General features: G+C 37.3%; 1 protein-coding gene across 1 annotated transcript in view; it reads right to left on the bottom strand.

Annotated features, from left to right (window-relative positions):
* Positions 1-1,400, bottom strand: part of LOC126369695 (corticotropin-releasing factor-binding protein) — a 49,488-nt gene extending 48,088 nt beyond the window's left edge. Inside the window, exon 1 of the mRNA XM_050014259.1 lies at positions 1,085-1,400. Within this exon, the coding sequence (XP_049870216.1) occupies positions 1,085-1,147 (63 nt within the window). The 5' untranslated portion in view covers positions 1,148-1,400. The remainder of the gene's footprint in view (positions 1-1,084) is intronic.
* Positions 1,401-12,732: the final 11,332 nt, after the last annotated feature.

Here is a 12,732-nt window from a genome sequence, read left to right as displayed (position 1 = left end):
CTCCCTCAAAGAGTCCCGACAACGCAGCTTATAAATAGCGCGAACTGCTCTTTTTTGAATGATGAAAATAGTTTCTACATCAGCGGCTCGACCCCACAGCAAAATACCGTAAGACATTATGCTGTGGAAGTAGCTGAAGTAGACAAGTCTAGCAGTGGGTACATCTGTGAGTTGTCGGATCCTTCTGACGGCATATGCTGCTGAACTTAGCTTGCCCGCTAGTGATACAATATGTGGGCCCCATTGAAGTTTTGAATCTACAGTAATTCCTAAGAAAACTGTGTGTTCAACAAAATCTAGTTTCTCGTCGTTAATTTTAATGTTATTATTTACTTTCTTTACGTTTGGTAGAACAAATTTAATACACTTCGTTTTCTTAGCATTTAGAACTAGGTTATTTACTGTAAACCAACTTAGAACCTGCGACACAGCGCTGTTTGCTTCGTCAAATTCCTCTAACTTTATTTTACTTCCCCTCTGGTTTATTGAAGGAAGCCTGCAGCAATGGGCTGCTGGTTGCAGGCTTCCTTAAATAATGAGAATCGAGTGATATTTTTACAATTTTTACAAACAGGGATATTAAAAAAATATAATAAATATAACATTAAACTTCTTACGTGTCCCAACGTATATATAGGCTGTTTAAGTTTAATGTTATGTTCATGTATTGTTTTAAATGTCCCTCTTTGTAAAAATAGCACTCGATTCTCATTCTCATAATAAAAACGCTTACCTACTTATAGTTGTTATCATTAATTACTACTATAATTTAAAATTAATTCAAATTCACCTACTGGATAAAGTATAAAGTGAGCCGTCTTAACAATTATCATTATATAATATTAATAAAATAAGTCCGTGTAATATTTCAATAATTTCATAAATTTCGAAATAAATGGACAATAATTCTTAATTTAAATAATTTTGGTGAATTTTAATACTGAATAATTTCAACACTTCCGAAAATAAACAATTCTAAATTTAAATAATTTCGTAAATTTTAATAGGTACAGGCCGGAATAATTTCAAATTTTCGGAAAATAAACAATTCTAAATTCAAAATAATTTCGTATATAATACTTACTGGCAGGAACAGGCCATTGGCACCGCACACCAGAACAACAACAGCTAACAACACCGCTCTCATTTTGCACTAAAGTTCACTTCACGACTAGCGGAGTGGGCTGAAAGTTGGGAGAAAGTTGGGGCACACCGCGCAGCAGGCGAGGGCAACTTGTGAATGGGCCGTGAAGGGAGGCGGGCCTTTATAGGGTAGCTTGTACTGTAGCTTTCTGCGCACCCTTCGCGCTCTCACTCACTCACTACACGGCAAACTTCTCACTTCCTGAATCCTCTTTCTGTACCAGTAGTTATTCAGAGATGGATTTTGAATGTATCCGTCGCAGTGGGAGATACAATACAATGTGGTTACGATACTCGCATGAGAAAAGTAATCAAGTATGGGAAATAAGGAAAAGAAAACTGTATTGAACTGTCCGAAAAAGCACTCTGTTGGTTAATTGTCTGTTCCTTAATGATTAAATGCCAATTTTTTTTTAAATATTTTTTTCTATATCAGTATTTTATTTCACTTAAACGTTATCTCTTCTATTTATAATTAAGCTTTGATTTTACGCCAAATGATTCAGCTGAAATCCAGCAAGAATAAATTAATGGACTGATAAACCCGCACACTATTTCAGAAATACTTATTTAAAAGACATTTTAGTAAAAGTCAGGTTTACAAGGCGTTTCAAAGAGCAATGTTATCTATGTTTGTAGCACGAGCTAATACTATATCGAGATGAATATTTACTTAGCAAATATTTTGAACGTCATTCAGAGATTTTATAACAAGATAACACTACACAACAGGTGAAGACATTCCCATGTGCTACTTTAACCGCTTAGAAACTTAGAGAAGGAGAGATTTATTAGTAAAAATAATAATTAATAAATTATATTGAGCCTCTTGAGGACCTCTACGTGATGGCTTCGGGCCCACGCACGTCTTCCAAAAGTCCGGGACTCCATAGTCTTGAGATATGAAAACGACATACAAGTAATTAATAATAATCAGCCTATATACCTACGTGACACTGCTGGGCACGGGCCTACTCTCAATCAACTGGGAGTGAATAATTCTATATTTATAAAAACGAAAGGTCACTTACTCACTGACTGACTGACTCACTCATTTATTAAGTACTACTACATCGTATATAACATTAACAACTAAGAAAATTTCTAAATTTGGGACTTATATATATATGAAAATTACAGTGTAGTGTCGTAAATTGGTAATTTAGTTAACAAATCAGTCTCTATTTACCCTTTACTGACAAATCAAAAAATCTCAGAAACTACTAGTACTAGAACTCAAAAATTTTCCATGGAGCTTCCTTTTAGAATGTAGGTGCTCACTAAGAAGCGATTTTGCGAAATTCAACTTATAAGGGGGTAAAAAGGGAAGGCAAAGTTTGTATGAAACTTTTATAATTTTAATAACAGGGTCCCCAAATTACCTGAAAATAGTTATTTAGTAATTTATATTTTTCTCTTATTAATAATTGTCCTTTATAAGGTTTTTATGAGCAATAAAGTGTTCAGAATTAAATCGAAAAAATGTGGGTAGGATGAGACTTGAACCCGCAGCTCTTGTCAAGCCGGGTCGAGCGAGTTAACCGCACCATCGGGCCCTCATCCTCTCCAAGTGTATTGTTTCTCTGTGTCGTCATTATGCCGAAGATTAGAAACTTTACATACAGAGTGAACAGGCACCTTCTGGGCGAACTCCATCTTAGGCCTCGTCAATCTTCTTCTTCTTTGCGAGTCGATGGCGATCGAAGCTAAATTTTTGCTGACCAATAATTGGCCACGCTTACGGCATTGTCAGTGGCTATGTACAGGTCTTCAATAGTGCAGGTGTTAGGGCACTTAGGACAGCACAAAAGGTGAGCCATAGTTTGTGGTGATACTCCACACTCGCAATCATCGCAACCATCAACCAGGTATCCCCACCTGCAGAGATTATCCTTGCAGCGGCCAACCTGTGTCCGGAGCCTAATTAAAGACTTCCATGTGGGCCACGCTAGATTACTTCCAGGCGGGAGACCCTCCGATGGCGCGATAAAAGGGGTGGGAGAACACTTCCGCCGCCAAAGATTTAAGCGGGCTTGGCTAGGTTCGGAATCCAATGGAGCCACCTCTTTAAGGAAGCTGTGACGACTTTTAAACTCGAGCAAGTCTAGGGCCAACTGCAATCCCATCAAAGGTAAAAAAACATACAAACATGAACTTAAGTACGCCTTCTTTCCACGTCGCGTAAGCAAAAATTATAGATTTCTATTTGCTTGGATCCTGAGACGAAAGCTGTTGGCTTTTTATGATCGTACCTATAATAAACGAAGTTATCTACTTCAATCAAACTTTTTTAATTAAAATAGGTACTTAAATATATCATATATCAAGAGTTACACAGCACATGTATATTATGTACACGTTTACAGGCCTTAATAGTTAATCTTCTTCTTCTATCGTGTGGGTTGTGAGGAGGAGTACCAACCTCATCAACCCTGGTGTCAGGGTTACTATTGAGCCGCCAAAGGCCCCTGACACGGCTTATGTAACGACTACTTACATAACATAACATAACATAACAAATACTTTATTGCACAAACAGGAAAAAACAAAATACAAAACAAAAGAGAAATAGAATTAGTACAATAGGCGGCCTTATTGCTAAGTAGCAATCTCTTCCAGGCAACCTTACTTCCTCCTTACTTCCTTCCTTTCTTACTTACGTTAGTAAGTAGTAACCGGCTTAACGTGCCTTCCGAAGCACGGATCATCTTACTTTCAGACAATCTGGTTATCAGCCAGTAATGTCCTAACCAAACTAGAGACCACAAAGTAATTTTTGTGATATGTCCCCACCGGGAATCGAACCCAAACCTCCGGATCATGAGCCCAACGTTCAAGCACTAGACCACGGAGGTCGTAATAGTTAATTATTAGCTTCAGTGCACAGACAAAGGAGAATAATTCTGTAATTCCGAAATAATTAGTTATAAGTTAGAATGAGGTTGTTTCATGTTGTAAATTGAGGTTAAATTGTTAGAGTATAATGATATGTTTTGCTAATAGGATTTGCTTCTAGGGTTGTCTATTAAACGGTATTAGTATCTATCTGTGATGTGCCGTTTGTTAAAAGGCGCAAAAGTTATTTAAAAAGGTGCTTTGTTGCCTTGCTTTTAGGCAGATAGATAGATAGACAGGGCACAGTTTATAAAATACGAAGTCCTATTGGTGGATACAAACATTGCCAGGTTGCCCCGCACGTCATTCGCCGCCCATAAACTCACGCCTATTTCCCACCGGGGTAAGCAGAGACTATAGAATTCCATTTGCTTCGATCCTGACACACTTCTCTTGCTTCCTCTACATTCATAAATCGCTTCATTCACGCACGCCTGTTCAGAGTAGATCGTATTAAACCTTTTCTAAGGACATCTCCAATTTGGTCATCGTAAGTCCTTCTCGGTGTTCCTCTCCCAGACCTACCATCAACTTTCGCTTTATATACCGCTTTTGCAATTCTATTATCCTTCATCCGCTCTACGTGTCCAAACCAACCTAACATTCCCTTCTCAATCTTAGTCACTATATCGTTTTTTACACCACATCTCTGTCTTATCACGCTGTTTCTCACTCTATCACTCAACTTCCCACCGCCGCCCGACCCCGCCGGCGTGGTCGACGATTTCCCTCATTCAGCGCTTATCGCTATCGACCCACTAGGGTCGATTAATTCTTTCAAATATTTTTCCTCACAGACGACGCCCTGAGCCGAGGTTCGCGGCCAACTGGGCACCCTCAGGCCTGTTGTCTTAAACGATATACCGGGTCTGTGATGGGCCTGGCAAATCTACAATAAGTCACATCAAAAAAAAAAAAAAAAAAAAACACCCCCGCCCAACTCTCTGTGTTTATCATATTTTATGCCTCTATTCATAACCTGCAACTCATTATTTTTACTTGTAATATGATCGTATGTGTGAATAGTTAACTATTAACAGCGTACTAAGCCATGAAGATTAGTCGATGCAGCGTTCTTTGTAACGCTTATGTGCATATGCATAGAGTAGTGTTTGTGAAGGCACGAAGCTTATAATCCGTGCAATGTATTCAAGTTTCTCTTCTTAACCCGTACTTTGTATATTTGATATGATAACATCGTCTCGTCAGCTTAAAGTGGAATCCACATAAGCGTTTTTATTTTTTTGAAATATAATATAACACTTTTATCGTCCAAGCAAATGGGCCTATAAATTAAAAGTATTTTAGTTTTTTAAAATAATATTAAATAAAATTAATATATTATATTATTTATAATTGGAAATGTTATACAACTAATTAATTAATTTAAAAAGTAAGTAAACAGAAAAGGCGGGAACGCAAGTGAGAATACGCGGCGAACGAAACAAATGAAAAACGGGGTTCGATTTTGTTCCCCGACTTTGCTAGGAGACGTTTGTGGCTTTTTGGCGGGAAACGGGAACGGGACAGTTGCTTTCTTCATTGAATAATCTAAATAATTAATACAAAGTGGTGCTTTGTGGCTAATGATCGCATTAAGTTAGTCGGAAGACATTCGCGAGTGTTATTATATCGGAATATTCAATGAACAAAGTGTATCTTCGCTTCGTGCCAAGAAGCCGCTTCATAATTCGAAAGTTTATGCGGACTTTTGAGTTAATTCGTTTGGGGTCGGGAGTAGGAGTCTACTCCGAGGGTGGGGGCTTAGGTTTCATCATCATCACCTTTCATCATTTCATTAATCATCAAGAAAAAAAATACGTAAGACATGGCTGTATGGGCATAGTTCCCTTTGCCTTACCCTTCGGGAAAAACCAAAACAAAAAAAGGAGACGTTTGTTGTGAAAAGAATTACGATGGAAATTAATAAATAGTCGATAAAGTCACCCAATTATAGTGTTTTTTTTTTAAACTAGGGTACTTTTAAATCTTAAACTTAACTGGCTGACCCGTACCGTATATTTATCATAGAAAGGATAAGAGGTATTCTGACCACTTATGATCAAAGCCAGACTCTTCAGATTATTGGGTTTATAAATATTTATAATTTATTTCGGTATTTTTGGTAAGAGGACTCTTGTGGAAATTATGTAGAGTTGGAGGCAAACTCCAAGACGTAAAGAAAGAATATATCACCGATATATAATTTCCTTTCATGATCATTAAACATTTTATGAGATTATAGTATAACAACTACTTGGCCGGAATTTCCGAAATAAATAATATAAATAAAACTCCTTCGTTGTAAAGTAGACTGTAATGGATATTCTAGGAAATCATATGCATAACTTAAAAATACATTTTCTTAACTTCCAATGTTAATCCAGCGGTGAAATTTCGGCCAAGTAGTTAAAGCCATAAGGCAAATCTGCAATAAGTCACGTCAAAAAAAAAAAACAGCGGTAAAAATAGTTCCACGAAACAAAACGCCAAACAACGAGCGCAGTGTTATGGTGAAAAATTCTATTATAATTCTATGTTTCAAACTGTCAAAGTGAACATTTTTACACAGAATGAGAAACTTTACAGGCTACGTTCAAAAGCGCTGTTACTGCTAAAGTTTTTCCTTCGTTTGACCTTCTAGTTTCATTAATAATACACATACGCATCTTTTATCTACGTTTTTGGGTATAAATGGTGACCCTTTTTATTACACCCAGGCGCAAAACATCTTCCACTATTATTATTCTGATCAAAATAAAGAGAAGCAATATAGGTAGCAACATAATTCTATACATAACGTGATCCAAATATCAAGCAATAATTATTTTTATAAAGCTCCTGCCATTTCATTGAATTTTTGAATACTTAATTATGTTCTCGAGTAATGAGAAAATAAAAAATTATCACGTTATATCTCGACAGCGCCGTCTATATTATTTTTGGGGTACAGTCATGAACAATATAATGTACCCACTTAAGGACTCAGTCTCACTAACATATTTGACATTCAGTGAGACTTACAGTTCAATTTGTCAAAAAAGTTAATGTGACATGGTGCTAAAGTGTATACATATTAATGCTCGTGACCGTACAGTCATGAGCAATATAATGTACCAACTTTAGGACTCTGTCGCACTAACATATTTGACATTCAGTGAGACTTACAGTTCAATTTGTCAAAAAAGTTAATGTGACATGGTGCTAAAGTGTATATATATTAATGCTCGTGACCGTACAGTCATGAGCAATATAATGTACCCACTTTAGGACTCTGTCGCACTAACATATGTGACATTTAGTGAGACTTACAGTTCAATTTGTCAAAAAAGTTAATGTGACGTGGTACCAAAGTGTATACATATTACTGCTCGTGACCGTACGTAGCCTGGAAAGTCGCTCGCTGAATCGCTGCACGCAAAAGCTTATGGGTGTATTTTTCGTTGACCTAGAGGATCAAGGAGTTAGGAGTTTGCTGAACCCAAATCTTCTTCTTCTTGTCGTGTGTGTTGTAAGGTGGAATACCAACCTCATCAACCCTAGTGTTAGTGTGTTTGTTGAGCCGCCAAAGGCCCCTGACGTGATCCCAAACCCAAATAAAGAGAGACTTTTTTTACTTTACTTTATTGGGTAGTTTCCTAGGTCAAATATAAATTATGAAATTCTGACTACTAAATAGATTTAAAACTGTTTAATTTTTTCAAACATTTTCTCTTTTCTATTAAACTTATTTATGAATTTTAATCAAGAAAAACGTAATAGTAATTTCGTGTTTAAAGTAGTTCGTAGCGTCTTTTGTCATTGCATTAGTTTTTGGTGTTCACCTTGTTTTCGGTATGCATTAAATACACATGAACCGCCTAATAATTTAAGACTATGGGTTATTATCCTCTCCGTTATCTCATTTTTCACCGGGTCCGCTTACGTAACCTGAAGATTTGACAGGTCCGGTTTTTTACAGAAGCGACTGCTTGTCTGAACTTCCAACCCGCGAAGGGAAAACCTACCCTAACACAGGTTAGGTCACATACCTCCGAAATGCATTTCTCGGGAATGTGGGTTTCCTCACGATGTTTTCCTTCACTGCTGAGCACGACTAAAGATAATATTAGTATTAAAACATACTTAGTCTGCGCCAGGAGAGAAGTCCGTGGTTTTAAGGTAATTGATTAGTCATTTTTATTTTTATTTTATTTATTTATTAGGCACATCAACAGTACAAACACACAACAATTAATAAAACTTTCTTAAGGCTAGTACTAGTGTTTGCACCAATTATACGTACAGACGTGCACAACTTATGTAATTAACATGTATGTAGAATTTGTTTTAAAAAAAAAAAATAACGGAATAACAAAAGGTATGAAAAGTTACAGCCAGGCAACATTACAACAACAAAAAAAAAAGAAGAATAGGTACACGAAAATAATTCTAGTCTTAGTCATAATAATTCTAGGTAGAATCTCAGAAATAAGCGCCGCGGGCGCGGGCCCTCTTTCGTGGAACGGAATATATTTGCAGGCAGGGAAAGAAAAAGAATCGCTCTACTCCTTGTGGTTCTTGGAAATAGTTAGCGCTAGTGCTTACCTTCCTTCCTGAACTTTGAAGTCGCCCGAAGGCCCAATTTGGCTTAACGAGTATAATTGGCATGTGCCAAAACTGATGATTTTACGTCACTCGGCACTGGGAAGCCTGTAATGTAACTTCAGGACCCCGATACCGACTCCGCCGGCGTGGTCGTCGATTTCCCTCATTCAGCGCTTATTGCTATCGACCCAGTAGGGTCGATTAATTCTTTCAAATATTTTTCCTCTCAGACGATGCCCTGAGCCGAGGTTCGCGCCCAACTGGGCACCCTCAGGCCTGTTGTCTTAAACGTTGTACCGGGTGAGAGCCTTCAGCGCTCCCCATTTGTCCGGCCAAGTAGTTAATGCCATCTGCGGCAAATCTACTACAATAAGTCTCGTCAAAAAAAAGCTGTTTATTCAATGACTTACTTGTTATTAACACATTATGAGTCCTAGTAACTTGAATAAAGAATGTAATTTACTTAATTTAATTTAATTTTAAGGTAGATTAGAACATTGTGATATCGCGAGGTATATGATCTGATTTCTATTGGGCTGGTTTTCCCTTCGCTGGTTATTGCAGATCCTTTTATCTCAGGACATCCACCATCACCTTATGATCATTTCGACAAACATCCGTCTTGCTTTTTTTGCAATTGTTTAGTGGAAATTTGTTATTGTATTTCTATTATATTCTACAGGCAGTCGCTTCTGCAGAAAACTACTGGACTTGTTAAATCTTCAGGTTATGTAAGCAGACCCCGGGAGAAGCAGAATAACGCTAAGGAAGGGATAAAGGTTCATTAGAACATTGAAATCTGAATACCGAAGGGCCTCACATAACGATTACGTCCCTGAACACAGCCTTATAATATGACATTATTAATTAAGTTTATATCACACACGGAGGGGACTTGCGTAATGCCCGTATTATGTTCCAACTTTAATAAAGTTCATTAAATGATGGTACCGCCCACGTTCATACGCAATAAGATCCGATTGATTGCACAACGTAAATTAAAAAAAAAAAACACGTCATATACGTTACATATGTGTGAGTGACATCGTAACGAAAACTTTGAGGGATTATTCAGACAATGATTCTGAGTTGATATTAAGTGGAATTTCCATCCATAGGGAAGGCCCGTGCCCCAGCAGTGGGGAAGTTAATGGGCTGACGATGATGATGACGACTACGTCACCACTAATTTGAGCCACTTGTTCTGTCTTTTTATATTTCTGTTAATACGCCTAGCTACCCAAGGGAAACACACTAAAAAGACTTTATAAATTAAAAAAAACTTTTTACTTCCTATGTGTGTGAAGCCCGACGGTGATAGTGACGTTTTGTTCTCCGTTTGTTTTTTCTGCTTTTATCTATAATACGTTTTTTTCCTGCATATATTTTAAATAAACGTAAATGTACCGCCGCCGCTGAGTAATTGTGAATAAAGAGAGTGCTGTGTCTGTTACTTGTGCTGTCAACAAAAAATAGGCCTGGTAAGAAGAATTCAGAAGCTGATCACGTAAGTGTTTCCCTTTTTCTTTGAGCTGGGCTATTTTCAAGTGTATAAGGACTGCGCAAGTGGTAAGGATTCTTTCTTTCCTTCATCTTTTTTTTGAATGTGTATCAAACACGTAGTTTTGTTCTTTTTTCAAATCCAAATTCTTTTGTTAGATTTAAAATACCCGTAGTATAAAATACTTATCGCAACCAACCAACAAAATAACCTTAGGTTAAAAATACTTTGTTCTTTAATCAATTTCTTGTCTAAATAAAGTAAGAATTAAAAATAAACTTCCTTTTATTTTTTATTATCTTGAGAGTACTGTCAGTAGTCGTAGCCGATAGAAGATAACAGGATAAATAAAATACTTCTAACGGAAAAACAATTGAATTTTCAAATTGTGATGATTGCATTTCCTGTATATATATTGTAGGTAATTTTCAACGTTTTTCAACGGTCCCAGTGTTTCAGTGGTTGAGCGTTGGGCTCACGATCCGGAGGTCCCGGCTTCGAATCTCGGTGGGGACATATCACAAAAATCACTTTGTGATCCCTTAGTTTGGTTAGGATATTACAAGCTGAAACCTAATTGTCCAAAAACTACTTACTGATGTAAGTAAGTAGTCGTTACATGAGCCATGTCAGGGGCCTTTGCCAACTCAATTATAATTACCCTGACATTAAGGTTGATAAGGTTGCTAATTCACCTCACAACTCACGCGATAGGAGAACGTTTTTCAACCAGAATTTGCCCACCTTGATACTTATACGAAAATCATTTACCCCTTACTTAAAGTTGCAAGTTCGAATCTAGCACAGACCTAAACCAATGATTGTCGAATTTGTTTTCGAATTCATGTTTGGGTCATAAAATGATTATCACGTGTTCAGCGGTGAAGGAAAATATATATATATATCGTTTAACGTTACGAAAACCAACGTGCTTGCTACGTGCAACGTGCATGCTTTCAGGATGCTGATTGGGTTGACACGCTTTTGCAGTGCATCCAGTATGTTCTCTAGTGCACATACTGATGACTTCTACGCCATCACAAGGAAGAAAGTAGCCTCTTTTCTGAGCAGAGTGAGGTCTAGCCACAACGGCATCCTGAGCGGTATTGGTGACAGGTATGAGTGTCCTATAATTAGACAATGGATGTCTGTTTGCACCTAATAAGGATTCAACTAGAATAGATTATAAAATGAGGAGCTCGATGGCGCAGCGGTAAACGCGCTCGGTCTGCGATAGTTGAAGTTAAGCAACTTTCGCAAAGGCCGGTCATAGGATGGGTGACCACAAACACAAAAAAAAGTTTTCATCTCGAACTCCTCCGTGCTTCGGAAGGCACGTTAAGCCGTTGATCCCGGCTGCATTAGCAGTCGTTAATAACCATCAATCCGCATTGGGCCCGCGTGGTTTAAGGCCCGATCTCCCTATCCATCCACAGGGAAAACCCGCGCCCCAGCAGTGGGGATGTTAATGGGCTGATGATGATGATGAGACTATAAATACATATACTTTTAATAATATAATTGTTTATTTTGATACTAACTTACTTTTAAGTTTCTCTACTAACACATGTATGGACGATAGTCTGAAATAAAAATGTATATATATAATATATTATATTATTATATGAAATACTTTTTATTAATCCATTATATATTATTTTAGTCAAGTTCTGAGTCATAGTTTCATTACTTACTTACCGAAAACGCCGGATAAGTATCAAAAGCAAATGTCCACTTCGTCGAATATTAAATTCAATTTTGTTAAGTTCACCGAGTCTAAAATATTCCCATTTTTCTTCATATTTCTTTAATTTGAATCCGCCTACTGAATGCAGTCTCTCGAGACTTGTCCTGTCAAATTTTTCCAATATTTTTTATATTCTTATCTGACGTTTTCCTTGTCCTTGTATAATAAATCAAAGTATTTCGTAGAAAGTAACTTTAATAAGTAACTTGAGTACGTTATCGCTTGCCATAAGAAATAAGGTAGAAAATTATAGGAATATTTTTAGGGTTTCGTAGCTGAAACATAACTCACTCTCAGGACTATAAATTCAAATGTATTCTTTTTCTGTCGTGTGGGTTGTAAGGTGAATTACCAACCTCATCAACCCTGCCGTCAGGGTTACTATTGAGCCACCAAAGGCCCCTGACGTGACTCATGTAACGACTACGTTCTTATATCAGTAAGGAGTAACCGGGACCAGCGACTTTACGTAGCTTCAGAAGCACGGATCGTCTTACTTTTGGACAATCAGGTGATCAGCCTGCAATGTACTAACCAAACTAGGCATTACAAAGTGGTTTGTGTAATTTATCCCCACCGGGATTCGAACCCGGGACCTCCGGATCGTGAGCACAATGCTCAACCACTTGACCACGGAGGCCGTTTATTGTATGTATTGTGTCTGTTCGATATTTACTTAAATTAGAGTTGGTTTCAACTTCCATAATACGTTTTAATAAGTTCGTATAATAAATAAGATTTAATGAAAATTTCAGCCATAATTAAAATTAAAACAACTACAACACAGCCAATATAGGAGTTAACGGCTTAACGTGCCTTCCGAAACAGATTATTTTACTTTCATACAATTAGGTGGTCA

The sequence above is a fragment of the Pectinophora gossypiella genome, chromosome 9 (genome assembly GCF_024362695.1).
Source record: "Pectinophora gossypiella chromosome 9, ilPecGoss1.1, whole genome shotgun sequence".
Lineage (NCBI taxonomy): Eukaryota > Metazoa > Arthropoda > Insecta > Lepidoptera > Gelechiidae > Pectinophora > Pectinophora gossypiella.
Note: the sequence above shows the minus strand (reverse complement) of the source record. Positions and strands in the feature narration are given on the sequence as shown.